The 22,147-nt window shown below is 41.0% G+C and overlaps 1 protein-coding gene across 1 annotated transcript in view; it reads left to right on the top strand.

Moving 5' to 3' along the window:
* The window catches only part of CCDC141 (coiled-coil domain containing 141), a 45,800-nt gene extending 38,365 nt beyond the window's left edge, over positions 1–7,435 (top strand). The window contains 3 exon segments of the mRNA XM_061575265.1: positions 214–528; positions 1,004–1,836; positions 5,478–7,435. Coding sequence (XP_061431249.1) covers positions 214–528; positions 1,004–1,836; positions 5,478–5,703 — 1,374 coding nt within the window. The 3' untranslated portion in view covers positions 5,704–7,435.
* The last annotated feature ends 14,712 nt before the right edge of the window (positions 7,436–22,147 follow it).

Here is a 22,147-nt window from a genome sequence, read left to right as displayed (position 1 = left end):
GCCATTCTATCAGAGGTGACATGAGAAAGTAATTGCAGGGGTGCACCTTTACCGGTTCCAATGACTGAATGGACGTCTCTGTAAACATTGTTCAGTAAACACTGAATGTTTGTGAAGAGTGATGTTGACATTTTAAAATGCAACAAACTCAATTGGTGGTTTCATGAGCATGAGTATGTGTTAACGTTTAGTCTCATATTGATGTTTTTTTAGGGGAAAGAAATAAAGGAACATTCGGAGAATCCTGCTTCGGAAGCAAATCCAAGCACTGTGGGACATGCACTCAGGGAGACAGTAGCCGATATAAAAGAAAACAATTTTAAAAAACGTCCCTCTGAAGATGAAACATCAAGACAAAGTGATTTATTTTCAGGCTTGAAAGATCCTTTGGAAATTTCAGCAAATAGAATGTCTGGCCAAGATGAGAAGCAGAGCGTTAAACTGTCTTCTGAGAATGCATCCACTTCATCACTATTGGGTAGTAATTCAAAATATGATGGTGAAGATTCTCCCAAGGAGGAAGGGCAGGTACGTTTTACTGATCAAAACATTTTTTTATTACGTATTATTCCAAAGGTATTACACATTCAGAAGGTAAACATTAAATTGTTTATATTGAATGGAGTCCTGTCAGAAGTGGCACCACATTCTGTGCTACGAACCCATGTCGCCTGAGTTCGATACCTGGTTATGGCTAACGTTCGCGCTGAGTGATATCTGAACTGGTCCTGGGTCCCCCCCCACCCCCCTTCACAATGCGCACTGACCAGTCCGGGTCAAAATAACCCCCTTTTACAACTTGGGGAGGCCTTCATCCAGAAGTGGTTTGATAAAGGGCTGTAAAAAAATATTACGCAATCCACCCTTAAAAAAAATCAACACAATACACATATGTTGATTTTTTTCAAATAAGTGGTGCAAACACGTGTGCATATGGTTTTAGGAAGTAATGTTTCGTTTCACTTGTTTTTATTAATGATTTTATTGACCCTTTTGTTTCCAGAAGGAACATCACCTGAAAAATGGCAAATCGTGCACATCAGCTGTTTACCCAGAGAGCGGGCGCTCCAAATTGTTGGACGGTCAAGCGTGTTCGTCTTCGAAAGCAGCGCTTGCCTCGCGTGCGCATGGCAGCCCAGAGGCTCGCACGTCTCGCAGTGAAAAAGCGATCGAGGATGGCCATTGCACACAAGAGTGGCAGAAAAATGACAACGGCATGGCGCGACGGCGTGCACAAATGCACGATGGCAGTGGCATCGAACGGCCCGTGTCGTCGTCGCGCACCGTTGACCATTGCGTGTGCGAATACGAGCCGGTTTTCAGCAGAGATTTCGAGTGCACGTCTCACATCTGTGGTTATGCCCGTTCTCGCTCTGTTGAGAGCCACGCTCAAGCTGAGGCTCCTGCACGTGCCGCTGGCCCGTTTGCGATGGACAACGGCCAAGTCGCATTAAATCTTGGCGTCCGAGCAGCGCCCAGCTCAATTGACTTTGGGAAAGATTCACGCGCGACGAATTTTAAGTGCCCTTACTTTTCTTTCGTTAAACTGGTTACGTTCAACAAAATCCCCGTCGGGCCCTGTGGACCTCTGCTACCCGCAGTGCCCGAAGCTTCGCCACGTCCGGCACTTGGCTCCACACGAGGATACGACGGCTGCTCTGAGCGGGGCCTTGTCAGGGAGGAGACGCAGCTGGCGCTGACACCTCGCTCCTGGTGCCAGCTGGCTGGTCAGCCGTCGCGTTTCACTCAGCCGCTCGCCAGTGCCGAGTTTATTGAGGGATCGCCGGTAACCGTGGAGGTGACTGTTGGAGGCAGCCCTGAGCCCACCGTGGTTTGGTGGGTGACACACAGGCGCATTTGGTACCGTTTGTCAATGTGCTTCTCACAGTCATGCACATTATTGTTAAAGTAGACGCTGGATATAAGCACATCTCTTGGGAGTTTTACCAGATTGTGATTATATACGAAGTGTGCTTCTATCAGAAGTTACCCTTTGCCTTCCTCCCACCAGTGTAATATATGGATGTGTTGTGTTTATGAGAATTGTGCCTATATCCAGCTTTTGCTATGATACGATGACTGTTTTTACTCAAGCACATGTAAACGCTTTTCTTTTTTAATCAAGAGGATATTACATTTAATAGAGCGTGATTAAACTTCTGAATCAGAATATGTATTTATCCTGGAGAAATCCGATGAGCTATGAAGCTCTTTTTCACAGATATCCAGTAGAGGCGGGTCACAAAGTAACAACAACAAACAATAAAAACTTTTCTGTAGATGTATATAGCTAGTGATTTACCCAGGAAAGCCTCACACGGATTCATTCAGCAGGGTCTCGTATTGGAATTGTTTGGCCAGTTCCATTAAACGAGTGTGTGGCTTAATGTGGGTGGGCAACCACGGGAGAAAAAAAAAAACCACACGTTCGCGATGTGTAACACTCAACACTGCCATCTAATCACCACTTTTCAACACCTGGCAAAGCCCTGGTGGCACCTGTCCAAGTACAGGGAATCCTCTACTTACGAACGAGTTAGGTTTCAGAGGTCTGTTCGTAAGTCGAACTGTTCGTAAGTCCAACTTTTACTCCTATCGATTCCAAAGTCCAAACATGTGCTGTGCGGCATGTACACTAAAGACGGGGAATGGCTTTAAAAGTTGTATATCCTCGTGTAGATGTAGATGCCACTGGTTCTTCACGTTCCGCAGATGTAGATGCCACCACCGCCATCTATTGTGCGGCGGTTAAACTTACGACTCTGGTTCCGAACAGGCAACTGGACAAACGCACAGGTTTGTTCGTATCTCTGAAAGTTCGGAAGTCGAATATTTATAAGTAGAGGAGTCCCTGTACGAACCAGGCTCCAAAATACCTTCCAAGATCCAACGTGATTAGGTGCATTTAGGATGACTTTGTCAAATGCAAACACAATTTTAAAAAGTCTAGATTGAAAACGAATTTCTTTAAAACTGATTTTTGTGTTTAGTTTATTGTCCTTCACCTCCGATTAGCACGGTTGGCTACGTACAGTCCGACATACGTTCAACATACATGCATGCATAGTTTTAGAGCTTTCGTTTGGTTTTACTGGAAGTTGCTCAACATTGCAACACACGTGCAGTGTTTGTAATTCCACGTTGACAGTCGTTAGTTGCTTCAAATTAATAAAACTCATAAATGTGCCAAGTTTGTTAATAGCAGAGCAGCCCACAACACGACTGGTAGACTATCCGAGTAATTTGCATGAGACATTATGAGCTGTGTGTACTCTTATAATGAGTCGTAAAAGCCGAAACACCAAAGTTCATGAATATTGAGTTTATCAAATTTTAAATGTGTTGCAATCCATTCATCATAAGGCATGATGCCTTGATGCAAATTTATGTATGTAACTGCTTAATTTGGTGGTCAGATTGATGTCCAAATTACCAGGGAGCTGCAAACAATAATTAATTGGGGCGCTGTTAACCATTCGCGTGCAAGACAATTATTTTTCACTGTCTGCGTCGGGTGGTGGAGGGTTTTGATGACACAGATTTGGTCAGGTCAATACAGTACGTGGTCTAACCAACAGCAAAAACACCTATTATACATTTTTGTAATCTTGTTCAAGTCAAGAAGCTGTTATCTATTACACGAGTGCCCTTCACTTTTCAGCCGATAAGACATCGGGAGTGGTGAGGACCAACCACACACGTTTGAAACCATTGGGGTTAGACGGCGCGACTATGGGGGGGTGTTTTCACATTCGCGTAGAGCAGCGGTCGGGAACCTATGGCTCGCGAGCCATATATGGCTCTTCCGGTGACGGCATATGGCTCCCAGACAATTTTGAGTTGAAAAAAAAATAATAATAAAAAAATCAGTTTGGAACTGATTTTAAAATACTTGTGATATTGCTTAATAATACTGTGTCATTTTAAAGTAAACAGAAATTAGTTTTGAAGATAAAATTTCTCGGGTCACGGATCCCGTGACCAGAAGTCGCATTAAAAGTAAGACATATTTAATTTATTATACGTTAAAAATACTATATGGCTCTCAATGAAATATATTTAGAAATATTTGGCTTTTATGGCTCTCCCAGTCAAAAAGGTTCCCGACCCCTGGCATAGAGCAATCCCACGTCAACCATGGTTTTTTCCAACCACGGTTTCGAGTATCCACGTATAATTATTGCGCATACCGTGTTTTCCCCTCTCCCACAACCACGGTACGCTATAACACTGTTTCGCGTAACCACTGTTTTGGATTTCACGCTGCCCATGATTTCAAATCACCGGCCGTGTTCAAGCATCAAGCGCCGTGGCACCCACCAATACGCGTACCCCGCGTACAAATACTTGTACCCAGTGCCGGATTATATTATCGTAGAAGCAAAAGTAGCCACATATGTTACGGGCTCCGCACTTTCAAGGGCCCCGCGCTAAATGCTTTCAGTGATTCTGCACTTGCTCTATTACTATAGTACTATACCGCCTTCAACTTTTACGAACGACTGGGTGTTTAAGGTTAGCGATTTGTCGTATTATCTGGCTGTGTAGCAAATTAAAAAATCCAATTACTTTACTATGCACGTGAAAAATGTGTGTTTTTATATTTATATGTTTAGGGCCCCTTTATAACATATGCTACAGGCCCCGCACTAGCTTAATCTACCACGTCATTCAGTTGATGCAGCAGTCGTCAGAGCCTAGAAGTGCTGCAATTTATACCCCGTGAAAGTGTACCGTGATCACTGTACAATACCGCACCACTACTCGTGGTTTGTTTTGCCCTTAATCAGGGCCCACATAAGCGTCGAGCTGGCGGTGAATGTGAGCGTAGTGTGAAGAGGGCAAGGAGAGGTTTGTCTTTAAAGAGAAAACTTTCTGAGGATAGAGTACAGCCGCTCATGCCGATAGGCAAGCCCAACTCCCTCCCCAAACATCACCATCATCGTCACTGACACCGATATCTGGATTTCACTACAGTATAATTATTAAACAGTTTTTGTTCACTATTAATACTAGAGATTTTTTTTAATGTTATACAATACTGTACACGTTTCTCACTTTTACTGAATGTATAGGATGCGTCGTTAGGCTTGGATGATGACAGTGTTAACCGCGGCGACGGAACCCAACCCCCTGTTTTCAATGAGCCTCTAGTCTTGACACCAGTTGGCCCGTGGGCCTTGCAATGAAGAACACTGTTACACCTTGAATAGCGCTGTTTGTTGCTGGTCCCTTTGGTTTTTAGGCTCCTTGGGTCAGCAAATGTAATTAAAAAATATATATACAAATTTGGCAAAAGCTTTTTTTTTTACAATAGAAAATAGCGTGGCAACAGTTGCTAAAATGTCAAGTGCTTGCGAAGACTGCCCGAAAAAGTCCCCATTTGACCTTAAAGGCCTTGTTATCTTCACCCTACCGTGTGTTATACATTGTCACATTCTCTGTGTTTTTGTTTGTTTGTTTGTTCCTCATTGCAGGCTCCGGAATGGACAATTGTTAAATTCTAATCAAAACACAGAGCTCGGGTGTTGTGAAGATCGACACTGCCTGCTAATAGTGAAGGCCACAGTCACCGACGCCGGAGTTTACATCGCGAGGGCCGAGAATGTGGCTGGTGCAGAGGCGACTGCGGTCGTCCTTCAGGTCAACTCAGGTAACGAGTGGAGTGACCTTCAGCGCAGTGCGGCGCTCTGCGTCACATGATCAAAGTTGATATACCTTATTCTTAGGTTTTTTTGGTAGGTACCTACGTGACTAGGTACCTACGTGACTTTACCGAAAAAACCTAAGAATATGAATCCTTGCAGTCACGAAAGCTTCAAATCTAGAATTGATATACCTTATCTAGTTATGTTGGGTCACCTATGTTGGGTCACCTATGTTGGGTCACCTATGTTGGGTCACCTATGTTGGGTCACCTATGTTGGGTGACCTATGTTGGGTCACCTATGTTGGGTCACCTATGTTGGGTCACCTATGTTGGGTCACCTATGTTGGGTCACCTATGTTGGGTCACCTATGTTGGGTCACCTATGTTGGGTCACCTATGTTGGGCCACCTATGTTGGGTCACCTATGTTGGGTCACCTATGTTGGGTCACCTATGTTGGGTCACCTATGTTGGGTCACCTATGTTGGGTCACCAAGCGATGGATGTAAGTCGACCCGGATGAATCGTCAAGCCTAAGTCTGGACCGAACAAAACAAGTTCATAAATTAAACTGGTGCCGCGTTTGTGTTGAAATTCAATTATAAATACGCATTTTTTTAAAAATCTATATTAATCTTTGGTAAAGGATATTAAAGGATATCAACAGTTAATTGGCTGCAATCTCATGTCCATTGGCTCATTTTTGAATATGGTAAGGAAATGCATTTCATTTCATGCATCGAAACCATATTGTTCGAGTACCGTATAGTATTTTCCAATATTGGTCACCAGTAGAGGTGGGATTATTAGTTGATGGTATTAATTAATCGACAAAACATTTGAAACGAATGATGTTGTGGTCGATTATTCGGGCACCTTTATAACTCGTGGCTGCATTTGTCAGGCGAGAAACCCCCTGAAAGCCACACGTAGCTTGATGAGGCCATACCTGTCAACCCATATGGTTTACCCGTATTCTTGTACAGGAAAATTGAGCCGTTTCAATACGGGCAAATGTTTTTTGGTGTCAATTTGTTTGTGTTCTCCCTTGTGATGGGACTTTGGAGGATGAACGTTGAGATTTATAAGGGAACGGGGTGACCAATAAAGTTGGAATTAGTCTGTAATAAGGTAGGCACTGATGAGGGGTTGACAGGTACGTAAGTCTGCTGATGCTAATGACATCACCCCCCCGCCCATCACCTCCCTTTCCAAAATCAGACGTGGAAACGGTGATGAGGGCTTTTTCTTCCAACAATGTTTGAGTCATCCCATTAACTGCGCGATAAAAATGAACAATAGAATAATCGTATCATTAAATCATCTGATAACTCTAATGAATGGTACATTTTCATCCTTTGCAACAAAACTACAGTGGTGTTTGTAACAAAAAAACTGCATCGGTGGATCTATACTTAACCAATATCACTGACGGAGAGCGGACCAGTCAAGCGTGTCCTGTGCCTCTTTTTTACCGAGCAATAACATCGTACCACAACAGCATTGCTGAATTATCTTCAGTGCAGTGCATAATTATGGCCACGTGCCCCGCTAAATTCACGCATTCGCAACTTCTTGTCAACGCTCTGTTTGCCACCCAGTGGTGACGACCTTTAGTGCAACTATTAACCACCAGCATTACGACAAAATCTCGTGCATAAATGACTTGTTGCAAAACCGACACATTCGTTTGTGCGCTATGAATAAAGGAGCCATCGGCGGAAATGTTGCCTTGTTTTTTCGTCATCCTTTTAAAGGCCACGGTGTTATTGACGAATGTGGCGGGAGGTTTATTTTTGTTACTTGTCCTTCCACACAGTATTTCACTGTCATGCCAATGTAGTAGTAGTAGCAGGCATTGCTGTACAGAATTGCAGCCATTTGCGATAAACTCTGCCACTGCACAACCGAGCCTTGCTAGGGCCCACAAAAAAATTCAACTTTGGTGTAGCTCAGGTAGCCGTAGGTTGTTCTTCCTTACTTCAAATCCCCAAGCCGTGCCACTGACATCACATGCCATGAACGAGTGGAGAGCCATGTAGGTTGCCTCAGTATTTGAGTTACACTGACCGACGCTACGTGAAATGAACCCGTCATTAGCACCGGCCCTGGCCTTGTTTGGCTTATTGGCTTCGAGCCAGATTCGGATGTCTTGTGAGGCCAGCGTAGCCGTGGTTTGGTTCTGGCTTGGCATGACATAAATATCCAGTGGAAAACCACGAGGGGGTCTTTGTGCTGGCTCTGCTCGGATGTGCCAGTGGAGCAAGTGGTCTTTGTTTCCTGTACGATGCAAGTTTCTACAAGTCTGCTCACATTGCTCTTAAACCTGTCGCTTACATGTGCCACGCAATCAAGTTAATTCAATCTTACCGAAAGTACAAATAATTTAAATGTTTCAATATATACAGTACAACTCATCAAGCTATGATGTGGAATTTTGCATTTGTTTTTCGCCAAATAGATTCACTTGCCTTTGTGCATCTTGAAACTATCTTTCAAGTGGCTTGACCACTTTCGAGGTATGAAATTTACTTACAAAAATTGAACCGCAAATCGATTTTACTTCTATTTAACATTATCTTAAAGGTGAGTGCGATCACATGCTGCCACGCTGAATTAACTTGAGTTTGCAACGATGTGCACAGAGCACTGGGTGTACTGTACTTGAGTGGCATCGCTGAGCTTGCTGTGTATGTTGGTGGTCAGAGCATTAAATTACATGGCTATTGTAGAGGGGGCTGTTTGGCTCAGAAGTCGGAGCACTGATTCGTCACCGTTTGAGGTCCTAAGTTCCGGACAGCTGCACATCATTAAATAGGGCCCCACAATTGTAGTCATTTAATGGCCATAGCCTGGTCACCAATAAACTACACGAAAAGCCATTTCCTCTTTGCTTCTGCAGTTAATTTGAATAAATGTCAGCACTGAAAATTAAACGTTTCGGTTTGACTGTCATGCGACAAACATTACTGTGGAGCAGGGAGGGTAAGAATTCATGGATAAATGATGGCTTTGAAGGGAATCTCAAGGATTAGATTTGTGGTATATTCCGTGAAATGTGCTCGTACATAGGCAGGTTGTGGTGCTCTGCGTCTGCGAATGGGTTTTTTTTCATCTCATGACATGATGCTGATAAAACACTCAGAATAAAATTGGGGAGGGGGGGAGGGTGGATACTAAACCATGATTTTCATTTGCATGCATAAAGGCAATGAGATCAATGTGTCGTTGCACATTTGCTGGGTGTGTAGCCATCGCAATGTATGGAACACATTTGCCATCTACATCCAAGGCTTGATTTCGTCTGGAGCTGTGTGTCTCCAGAAAATATCTCTCATCCCCCCCCACCACCACTGCCCCCTCTTCCATCCTGAGTATTGGCGGGGTGGGGGGTGTTGAGGTTTTTATTACATTCGAAATTAAGCCCTGTCTACATCCAAATGTCAGATTATTCAGGTGGCTATAAAATACATGCTGTACAAAAAAGTTCCTGATAATTTCACGATGCGAGTTAGAAAAAAGGTGGCCACTGAACAGCAAACTGCACGGCTATGATTAATGTTGTCATACAAGCTGCAGTCTGAACTCTCTCTCAATTGCTGCATCGGGAGCTTTGGGAGTGATGAAGGCTACCCTATATCATCTTTCCTGCTGTCAAAGCATTCTAATGTGTGTTCCAGCAGCTTCTACCCAGCGATGGGTGTGTTTTGTGTTTTTAAGTTGCTGATTTTATTTTCTAGAATGGATTTCTGTTGCCATTCAGATCAGGTCACCCCGCGATTTCTTTTTTTCCAGCAAATAATCACGTGTGCGCATGCATCTGCAGTGAGCAATAAACGTGTCAAAGCGCCTCTATGAAAAGTAATTTGTTGCAATGCAGTGCATACCGTGCATTAGGGTCATTATTGGGTTAGTAAAAAAAATGTAACCCGTAAAAACAAACTTTTTCACTATAAATCCTTTATATGCGTGGCGGCTAGAGTCCTCTCGTCCTCTGGCTTGAGATGGCTGCCACCTATCGGTCAGATGATTGCCTGCCACCATTAAGCAATTGGTAATTAAATAAATAAAAATTCCTAAAAAGTGTAAAATTTTGGAAAAATGTTTTCACGAAAATAAATTGTCACGCACAACGAGTCTGTGTGCAAAATGTCAGCTCGATTGGATGACGGGAAGTGGGTTAAAAAACGACCTAAATATTTGCACGGTCGTAAGCGCGCAAGCAAGCAAGCAAGTGAACTTAATATAAAAGATTTAAAAATGCTGCCACAATAAACCATGTTGCTGAGATTCCTCATTGGATTGACGATGGCAACCACAAGATACTCGCCTTTGTGTATTGATTTCTTTGCGGACAACGTAAAGCCCGTATTGTTGAATCCCGAGGTGCTTGTCAATTAAAACTTCACCAGATTTAATGATAGGCTAATAGCCTACTTATTTTTTAAATTAAATAATGCCCCTTGCTCTGTTAATCCCTTACTGGATTAAGGCCTGCGCATGTTACGTCGGTCATGGGGATTTGTTTGACCGTGCCTCGCAGCATTTCTCACTGCGGGTTGGTGAATTGGTTTGGCTGGGACCGGTTCATATATCAGTTTTCCATTGATGTTAGCCATGGCTGGGAATCAAACTTAGTTCGGTTACAGAGTGCTGTGTGTTGACCACGATGTCACCCCTCCCCCTGAAAGTGTGCATCTGTTGTATGGTATATATGTGTGAAAAAGAGCTTCAGTCTAAATAAAGATTCCTATTCATTATATGTAGGGATTGCCCACGTGGCATGAGAGGCAATTGGAATACCGACCTTTTATGTTTCTGAAAGATTTGTGTTTCCCTTCTCTCTACAATTAAATGGGTGTAAATATAAAGTTTGTATGCATAGAGATGGATGAATAATAACTTAACTCATTTACACTTTTTCGCATGACCTCTGTGCCAATGCACGTTGATTATTTAACATCAACACTTTTGACATTTCTAGGAGAAGAAACTGATTTAAAATCTGAAAGAAGCCATTAAACGAGAAATATTGAGAACTAGCATCTTTGAAATATAACGCATTTGATCGCTTAAGCCATGAGTTGATGAATGCTACAGAAGTGATTATTATTTATAATATAGCAATGTAGATCATGGATATTTCACATTTTTTATATGCACTGTTTTGGGGTGAATTGAATGTATTATAAATCAATGCTGCCGTAATAGCGTTTTAAAATGTAAATTAAAAAAATTGTAATGAGATCGTAGTTAACAGTGGTAAATAGTAGAATGTTTTATAGTTATTTTGTGATTACATCAATATCATTCATCTCAATCAGAGTTATATGTTTTATGTTAAAACCATATCACGAATAATGCATAATCCTATAATTTATGCATTCTAATTCTGCAGTGATAACACAACTTTTTTTTGACACTTCTCGCTCAAATTTCTAAATTCAGAAAATATTAACATTCATAATTTAATGCATGTCCCACCCCGCACAACCATTCCCCCCCCCCCCCAAATCAGTGCTTTGATGTAATCAGTCTAAATATAAACCACCATGCCGGCGGTTAGGATGTGTGCAGAAGGAGGGGGCAGGTCAAAGTGGTCTCCACGAATCTGTCAACCAAGTGGAAGGCGCAAGACCAGATGGTGAGAATAGCATGAGGCCGGATTTTGGAGGTCACGTGTCTCATGTGGGGAGCAGCTGCGGGAATCTCGCAGAGGGTAGAAAGCGTTGACGAGGTTTTGTGGTGGCATCGTCGGCGGCTTTGGCCATGATCACATCTTTATCTACAATTTTTTTGGATGTCCCTTTTAATGAATTGAAAAAATGTACACACGGCGAAAAATTATATACTTGTAATAGTACATTTTATCTGCAAACCAAGTTACAATCATGGCTAGACAAACTCTAGCCGCTTAGAATCTTCCATTTGTAAAAAAAAAAAACTTCCACGGTTTTCCACACCAATCCGCAATAAAGTGCATGGTCATGCATGACATTCAAATGTCAATTATCGAAATCGCTGCCGGAGCAACACAGCCTCCAAGGACAGCAGAAAGACTTTGCTTTACAGCATGCCAGCATTATTTATTTTATAACCTTATTGATCTATTATGATTGTCGCATTACATGATTATGTTATGGCGAATGTATTAAAATGAATGCTGTAAAAATGTGAACTGTATATTTTTTTGTTACAACTCAATTTGTGATTCATTCGTTTTATTTAACAAATAGGATGCATTGTTTCAGGAGCTAATGCACACACAACATAGATTCCTTCACCAGATATTGATTGCTTGTGCAATAATTTATTATGTAATTTATGTGTTTGGTGATGGGGTCGATTCGAAACGACTCACAGCATACCAACAAAAAAAACATTGTTCAGACCGTTACCAATACCAGTAGTGATTAAAATACTGCCTCTTCATGTACAGCTAAAGGCAGTATATCATAAGAGACGTGATGTAAGGTCCATTGAAACGCTGAGGAATTTAATCGCCCTATAAATGCAAATCATCATCCTTTCTTTTAACTGGTCGTCATTATGTTGGTGTATTTAAAAGAAATGGTAAAAGGGGAAATGCCCTGAAGAAGCAAAACAAAACACAGTATTTACAAATTGCCAATCATACGAATTAGTTAATTATTGGATTTGGCATCACACTATTCTACATGTAGCCAACGATTTGATTGTTTTTATTGAACAGCTGATGTCTTATTTAATTCAGCACCTTTAAACAATCTACAGCTTTGAACATTTGCGGACTTAAAACAAAGATAACAAAAACGGTTCCCCACATTTTCAGGGACCAATTTTATTTGAAGCTTGAATTGTTAGTTATAGGCACAGACTTGACCATAGTGGTCTCTCGGTTAACAGTGACATCGGTTAACGTTTTTTCGGTTAACGTTTTTTCGGTTAACGTTTTTTCGGTTAACGTTTCGCCTCCCATAGGACCCCGTCGTTTTGACGAACGCTGGCATTTTGTCTTCTTGGTTCTTTCGGTAAAGTCACGGAGAAGGGAAGTAATAAAATAATAAAAATAAAACATAATAAAATAATTCTCAGGACGTTTCGGCCACAACGCAAGCAGCCGTCCTCAGGTGAAGAATGAAACACCACCAAGCTAGGGTACCCTACCCGTATCCGGCCGAGTAGGGTATGGGTATCGGGTATCTGATTGCAACCTCTGGGATGAAGCCATGTTGCAGGCACGGGTGGGTTGATTCTAGGAACTTGAATTGTGAGAAGAGACAAGACGTTGGGAAATGAGTGACAAACGGTGACTCACCAGTGACTCACGGCCTACCCGTACCCGTACCCGGCCGCACCAGGGTCGCAAACGGGTACCCGTACCCGGCCGGGTACGGGTAGCCGGGTATCGGGTAGGGTACGGTCATCGGGTACCCGATTGCGACCTCTGGCCCGTGCCCCAGACTGGACATCTGTGCAAAAGAGCTGCATAGCTCAATAATAAGAGATCCTGATGATTCTGAGCCACCCGAGTTTCTGGGTTCACAGTTGGTGGTGAGTAAGTGCGCCATGTGCAGTCTCCGAAGCGACTGCTCCCAGCAGTCATGGGTTAGGGTGCCTTCCTCGCCCAAGCATGCGCTAAATTTAGATCCCCCTCCCCCCTCATGCCTTACGAGGGGCGTTCAGACCGTTTGCGAGCAGGATATTAAAAGTATTTGCAGACCCGCGCGCCGTCATGCTATTTTTCGTTGCAGCCACCCTAACGTTGGCGCTCTTATTTCGACGCTGTATATGATTGTCGGGAATAAAAAAGTTGGAGCTTAAAATAAACCAGAAATTTGTTTGGTATATTTTTTGTACGTAAACCTTATCCAATCAGAGGCCGATTCACACAGAATTAACAATGGTACATATGGATGTAATGGTGCAGATGAGGTCAATGAAATAGACGAGAGGAAGCGACGGGGAAAAAAATCTGTGATGACGCGTGATTTTCGTTGAAAGTGAAATTGATGACAGTAAACCATGATGCATGGAATTAATTAATGAGGAATGGCTTAGCCTTAGAGCCATTGCAATGAGAATACGAAGAGGGGAAAACAACGGTGGCAGTTATAAGGGGAGATTAAGGGGTCCGTGGGGATGCGCTCGAGAAAATAAGTGAGTTTTTGAGTGCGGAGCGGAAACTTAGTGAGTGAAGGTGACTTGCTTAATGTGGAGGGGAAGTTCCAGTGAAGGGGGCCACGAATTAAGACAGAGCGGAAGCGTGGATTGAACACAAGGAGGAGAGAGGGATACAGTTCATCTTCTTGGTTCTTTCGGTAAAGTCACGTAGAAGGGAAGTAATAAAATAATAAAAATAAAACATAATAAAATAAAATAATTCTCGTGAGAATTATTTCATCATGTTTTAATATATAAAATGTTTTATTTTTTTAAATTATTTTATTACTTCCCTTCTACGTGACTTTACCGAAAGAACCAAGAAGGTGAATCCCTGCAGTCACGAAAGCTTTAAATCGAAATTTAGGGATACAGTTTTTGAACAATCCAGTTTGTGTACTACTGGATTGCTATCAGAATGTTCTGATTGACCCTTACATGTAGTTGTCGCCGAATTTAGTCGATTTTATTTTTAGTTCAAAAAATGTGTACTTCTACATTAACCATCAGCATAGCTTATTTGATCAGCTGATTTGAGACATGTCCGTCCGCAAATACATGTAGGAATAGGTTATCATATTCTTTGTTCTTTCGGTAAAGTCACGTAGAAGGGAAGTAATAAAATAATATAAATATAAAACAATAAAATTTTCTTTCTGTGGATTTCACACCTGATGATGATTGCTTGTGTTGCAGTCGAAACGTCGTGAGAATTTGTATTGTTTTATATTTATATTATTTTATTTTTTCTCTTCTACTTGACTTTACCGAAAGAACAAAGAATATGAATCCCTGCAGTCACGAAAGCTTTAAATCAGAATAGGTTATCATTAACGTTTGTGGTTACGTACTCACAAAAGAGCGCTTCCTCTTCTGTTGCTTTCGTTTCTCTGCTCAAGTTCGGAATTCCCTCTGATATCGACTCTTCACAAGTTCTAACAACTTCGCTCCTCATCCATCGCTCCCGCTGATGTCCTCTGCTTCACCCCGCCAAAGCGTGCAGATACTACTGACTCTATAGTAGATACTACTGAGTCTATAGTAGATACTACTGAGTCTATAGTAGATACTACTGACTCTATAGCAGATACTACTGACTCTATAGCAGATACTACTGACTCTATAGTAGATACTACTGACTCTACTAGATACTACTGACTCTATAGTAGATACTACTGACTCTATAGTAGATATTTCTTACTCTATAGTAGATGCTACTGACTCTATAGTAGATACTACTGACTCTATAGTACATACTACTGACTAGCAGATACTGCTGACTCTATAGTAGATACTACTGACTCTATAGTAGATACAACTGACTCTATAGTAGATACTACTGACTCTATAGTAGATGCTACTGATTCTATAGTAGATACGTCTGACTCTATAGTAGATACTACTGACTCTATAGTAGATACTGCTGACTCTATAGTAGATACTACTGACTCTATAGTATATACTACTGACTCTGTAGTAGATACTGCTGACTCTATAGCAGATACTACTGACTCTATAGCAGATACTACTGACTCTATAGCAGATACTACTGACTCTGTAGTAGATACTACTGACTCTGTAGCAGATACTACTGACTCTATAGTAGATACTACTGACTCTATAGCAGATACTACTGACTCTATAGCAGATACTACTGACTCTATAGTAGATACTACTGAGTCTATAGTAGATACTACTGACTCTATAGTAGATACTACTGACTCTATAGCAGATACTACTGACTCTATAGCAGATACTACTGACTCTATAGCAGATACTACTGACTCTATAGCAGATACTACTGACTCTATAGTAGATACTACTGACTCTATAGTAGATACTACTGACTCTATAGTAGATGCTACTGACTCTATAGTAGATACTACTGACTCTATAGTAGATACTACTGACTCTATAGCAGATACTACTGACTCTATAGTAGATGCTACTGACTCTATAGCAGATACTACTGACTCTATAGTAGATACTACTGACTCTATAGCAGATACTACTGACTCTATAGTAGATACTACTGACTCTATAGTAGGTGCTACTGACTCTATAGTAGATACTACTGACTCTATAGTAGATACTACTGACTCTATAGTAGATACTACTGACTCTATAGCAGATACTACTGAGTCTATAGTAGATACTACTGACTCTATAGCAGATACTACTGACTCTATAGTAGATACTACTGAGTCTATAGTAGATACTACTGACTCTATAGCAGATACTACTGACTCTATAGCAGATACTACTGACTCTATAGTAGATACTACTGACTCTACTAGATACTACTGACTCTATAGTAGATACTACTGACTCTATAGTAGATATTTCTTACTCTATAGTAGATGCTACTGACTCTATAGCAGATACTACTGACTATATAGCAGATACTACTGACTCTATAGTAGATACTACTGACTCTGTAGTAGATACTGCTGACTCTATAGTAGATACTACTGAGTCTATAGTAGATACTACTGACTCTATAGCAGATACTACTGACTCTATAGTAGATACTACTGACTCTATAGTAGATACTACTGACTCTATAGCAGATACTACTGACTCTATAGCAGATACTACTGACTCTATAGTAGATATTACTGACTCTATAGTAGATACCACTGACTCTATAATAGATACTACTGACTCTATAGTAGATACTACTGACTCTATAGTAGATACCACTGACTCTATAGCAGATACTACTGACTCTATAGTAGATACTACTGACTCTATAGTAGATATTTCTTACTCTATAGTAGATGCTACTGACTCTATAGTAGATGCTACTGACTCTATAGTAGATACTACTGACTCTATAGTAGATACTACTGACTCTATAGTATATACTACTGACTACTAGATACTACTGACTCTATAGTAGATACTACTGACTCTATAGTTGATACTACTGACTCTATAGTAGATACTACTGACTCTATAGTAGATACTACTGACTCTATAGTAGATACCACTGACTCTATAGTAGATACTACTGACTCTACTAGATACTACTGACTCTATAGTAGATACTACTGACTATAGTAGATACTACTGACTCTATAGTAGATACTACTGACTTTATTGTATCTAGGGGTTGGGGGCAATTATTGGAACCCTGTTGGATCAACTTTTTACCTCTACATCTGGAATGAAGGGCTCCACTTTCTTTCACTTTTTGTTTTAGGACTTCTGAACGGCTCTTATAATTTAGTTGATGGACAAACGGACACACGGAACGCCGGGCTTTTGTAAGATTTAGTGAATGTATTATTAATGCTTGACACCTTGAGTGGTGCTGTTTATTGCTGGCCACTTGACATTGTTTTTTCCGCCTTTGGGCCTGTCCTCAGCAACTGCAATGATAACACAATCATGAAAAAGAGTAAAACAATCCTGCAGGATACACAGCGCTATCGTGTCACATTTTCACTTCGCCATTGCATATTGCATGAAGCTATGGCCGTGCATGCCATTCTCTCAGAACATTTGCCTGGATCATTAAGTGCAGTCGATGTAATGGTACTTAGTCCACACCATGACATGTTTATTACATTTTAACCGATCTGATGTGTCGCTTTAGATCACATCTGGATTTTGAGTGTAAAAGATGCATGCGTTTAATAACAAAATACCGTCCCATTAATGGTAATGTTTCATCAACCCCACGCCTACCCCTCTGTCCATCCAGCAGTAAACACGGGGTCCACCACGCACAGTTGAACAGCATGGTCACGTGTGTTTGTGGAGTAAAGTGTGGGTACTTCCATCTCTTCTCAAGACGTTTGGCCAGCGTGGAAGAAGAGGCCAAAATTAACCTCAAGAAGGATTTTCCAGAGCTCGCTCTACTGGAGGCCCTTCCACCAGTGGTGGCATGAGCAGGACATTTCAGGGTTGCGCCTTTAACTTTTTACGGATATGTTAGGTAGTACATTTAATATAGCCTTGAAAGACCCCTAATTGTGATGTTGTTTTTGAATTCCTGCTTAGATGGATTTGCACGTTTGCCACTATATTTATATTTCGTCTATGTATGGTATATATCCTTCTATTAAATGGCGTTTTAGCAGTTTATTTCAAGTAATTTGTGCGGTGGGGAGAATGCTACTATGTGCTGTTTTTGAATTCAATCGGTGTGAAAGTTTTAACTATTACAAAAGTGTGTATTGCTTTTCGCAATAGAGTTACAAGAGGCGTTTTAATTGCAAGTGAAATGGAACAACTTTATGTGGAAAGTGTTTAATCTTTTCCTTGAATTTGTCTTTTGTAAATAAAACCTTTGCAATTTGAAATGCCGAGATTTTCAATGCATTGTTACGCGTATTCTTATTTCGTCCTTGCTTAACTAACGTGTCTCAGCTGGGTATGTGAACCGGGATTGTCTACGGGCATCTTGATGGGACCGGGGACTTGACTGACAGCAGCACTTGCCGACAGTTATAAACTGAGGGCCCTGTAGATGCCATCACTGAGTTATATTTAACATGGGCCTATTGGTGCCTGGCACTTGCATATTGTAGAGTCAGCTGTTGCTTACATATACATTGTTGTAGGGTCCCGTATAAAAAACAACAACACGAAACGAAATAAATCTATTTTAAAAACGTAAATTTCATGACAGCCATTTGAACGTGATGGCAGATTCTTTGTAGAATGTTGACTCCGATTTTTGCCAACTGCTGTTTGAACACAGATACAGAAACACACGTAAAATGTCGGCGTTTGCTACCTCCTCGTGAATATTGAGCATGGTGCCAGCTTGTGGCGTGGATGACAAGTCCTGATTTGTCATGCCCACATTTGTAAGGCTTCAGTTTTCGACTGCCCAGAGTTCTGTGCGCAACAGTGGGCAACCAATGGGAAAGCAGTGGTGGCCTTAGTGGGACGTGGCCCATCGGGCACTGCTGGGGTATATATAGCAAAATGTCTCACTTGTGCCTTTTGAGCGGTTGGTGCGTCCCTGCCTTACCTCGGGTCTAGGGATTGCGTGGGATTTTTCAAACTACACGTCCCACCACGACGTGTAGTTTGGGTCCCGTAACGTTAGAGGGTCTCTCCGTTTCCCCGGCGGTGTTTGTTCAACTCGACGCTCCTCTCACTGAAGTTCTCCAAAATATCAGCAGATTTGGGCCAAGCCCCCACGGTTTGTTATTTTAGGCACTCTTGAGTGTCAAGGTGAGTCGACTCTGATACATTGAGCGGATCGTTGGGACAGTGTGGTTTTGAGTGGGTAATGTCCATTAAAATTCGTGAGAATATATTGAAAAAAAAGGTTGATACGAGTTGCAAAAGGTGAATTGTTATGTATTGAAATATGCAAATATAACTAGACGTAAGAAAATGTTCTTAATTAAATATGTTTATAGTTTGCACAAGTGGGGAGAAACTGTCTTAAGTATGAGAATTGGCAGAACTGTTTTCTAAATCCATTGCATTTTAAGTGGCAGCACTCGCAGTGTGCTTAAAACATGCGCAATTAGCTGATGTGTAATCGAACCGTTAAATTAACAGAATCACAAATACGTATGTGTTTGTATGCTGTGAAGTTGGACATCATTTTCCATTTTTGATAATCACGACACGTACATTTTATCACTGAAGCTAAAACTTAGAGAAATGTGCAACATGATGCAAAAGTTATTGCTACTTTTTGTGAGATGCACAACTTTAAAATGTGCTCATTTAGAAAATATGTTTTCATGAGTTGCCTGTAAATGCATATGACGCATGTGTTAATTTGTGCCGTCGGTTGCGTTCACGAGTTCGCAGTGATTAGTACGTTCTGGACACTTGTAGAGCTCCAATGCAAGAAAATGCACCCGAAAAAATAAAAATTCATAGACAAAATATGAAATTGCAAGTGTTGACATACACCACCATCATATGTGTGATGCATATAGCTCGTTTCAATTAGGAGGCTTTGTGCCAAGCGGGCATTTGTCACAACCTAAGAATAGACGCTGTTACTTTGGTACGGAGAGGCGCTTGGGCACAGATGCCTTTATATGGCCAGCTGTAGCAGGGCCACCTGATACGGCCGCACAGTGGGTGGCTGGACATGTGCTGCCTGTCAGTCAAAAGGGATGAGCAAGTGCACAAACATGTATGGTTATGTTTTTGCAGCCTGAGTATACACTTTTAAGTAATAATTGAGGTCAGGTTTCTCAAATAATTACGTGCTGAATACATGTTCGTGGAATATACTTTTCACGCGTTTTTCACTCATCTATCTTGAGTTTCAATAATTAACAAAGGTGCGGTTTTTTTGCACGTTAAAATTTACATTTGCGTATAATTACGAGGGTGGATAGACAATTAATTTTCATTCATTGTTACGTAATCTTTTTTCAACCTTTAGCTGAATTCATCTTCTCATTATTGAAATACTACTAGTGCAAATAAAATTAATGAAAACGTATTTCGCCTTTAAATTCTTTACTTGGGCTAACATTTGGAATGCTTTCACTCGAGCTCACCTAATATTTCTTCATTCCACTAGAACGAATCTGACATTGTAATACTCCAAAGCATAAAACCGGCAAGATTGCAAGATTGAAAAGCCACCTTTAAAAAGGTTGTCATAAACATAATTTGCCCAAACGCTCAGCCATGAATCAGTGATCTGTCTGCGACATGTGAAAATGTATACGGCACGTTAGATGCCATGGTGCTGGTGGTTGTGCTGGTTGCGGTGGCATTGGCTTGATTACCTGGCAGAGAGGTCACACAGCTGTTGGCATATATCGTGCCCGTGTCAGAGCATGGCTACATTTATTTTCCATGGGTGCATGTGGTGCCATGCACCTACCATCTTGGAGGAGGTGTTGGCTTGCTCTGGATCCTTTCCATGAACACCTTTTTGCATATTTTTTTATTAAGGTCTGCAGTGTCTTAAAATATAGTATTACCTCCCTGAATAAAGCAATTGCAGTATTGTCTTTAAAGCGATTTAATTTAGACAAGCAGCAGCAATTTTATATGCGATGCAACACATATAAATGCACGCAGCGTTAGGTAGGATATAGATTGATTATATATTAGGCCTTACATAAAAATATTGCATCTGCAGTGCATGTATAATATTTATAATTACATTCATATCCGTATATAGGTCAACAGCAATTGCACAATATATAGCATAGTATTTATATCAGGCATATTGTAAGTGTGTAATGGAGTTAAACAATGCGGCATGATGTCTACGTAGATGGTTGGAATTATTTTATTTTACCCCATCCCACCCACACAAATGTAAAGGAATTGATGACAGTTTCTCACACAATGGATATGCAAATGCATCTTAGCACTCGGCACACGCCAGGGAGAAGAGCACATTGGAGAGCAACTCAACAATGCTTGGAAATGATAGAAAACTTGCTAAGAATTCAATTGTCTCATCACAAAGGCTTGAATTTTTCACTAGCTGGGTGGCAAATTAAATTTGAATAAACCTTGATAACACTTTACTGGCTATAAAATAAGTTATATATTGACAATGTTAGTAATTTACAAAAAGGAGAAACATGCATTGAATATTGGAACTATTTAATGTATTTGACAGTATAGTGCATAAAATATATATATTTCATGGTCCATTAACTCAGAGCGGGAAACAAATATACAGGAGTTATTGCACTACTCCGTGAACTAAAATATTAAATGTAGTGCATTTTATATATTTTAAAGTACAGTATATTCCATGTTCAATTAACATAGTGTAGGGAGAGATAGTATAGTGGTCGCTGCACTTTTCTGTGAACCCAGCCCCCTGAGTTTTTTTCCTGACCATGGTTGACTTATTAGTGACTAACGATATCCAAATCAGTACTTGCCTCTACACCCCACCACCTCACAATGTTAACCAACTGACACTGACCAGCGTATTCAATGTGGTCATACAGCCATCATGGCCAACAGAGCATTGAGATGCCCTCTGTGCAGCAAAGTATGGACAATGGCGGTTAATTTAATCATTTATTATCAACTTAAAGTATTTTAGCATGTTAAGGTAGACAGTTCAATTTCGATTTAAAGCTTTCGTGACTGCAGGGATTCATCTTCTTGGTTCTTTCGGTAAAGTCACGTAAAAGGGAAATAATAAATAATAAAAATAAAACAATAAAATTATTCTCACGACGTTTCGGCCACAACGCAAGCAGCCGTCCTCAGGTGAAGAACAGGTCTGTCGGAAAGACCTGAGGACGGCTGCTTGCGTTGTGGCCGAAACGTCGTGAGAATTATTTTATGCTTTATTTTATTATGTTATCATTTCCCTTCGACGTGACTTTACCGAAAGAACCAAGAAGATAGACAGTTCAAGTTGTCTAGCAATAACAAA

The sequence above is a fragment of the Lethenteron reissneri genome, chromosome 7 (genome assembly GCF_015708825.2).
Source record: "Lethenteron reissneri isolate LAM-NWPU_2019-01 chromosome 7, ASM1570882v1, whole genome shotgun sequence".
Classification (NCBI taxonomy): Eukaryota; Metazoa; Chordata; class Hyperoartia; order Petromyzontiformes; family Petromyzontidae; genus Lethenteron; species Lethenteron reissneri.
The sequence above is the reverse complement of the archived record's forward strand: the minus strand, read 5'-3'. Positions and strand labels throughout refer to the sequence as shown.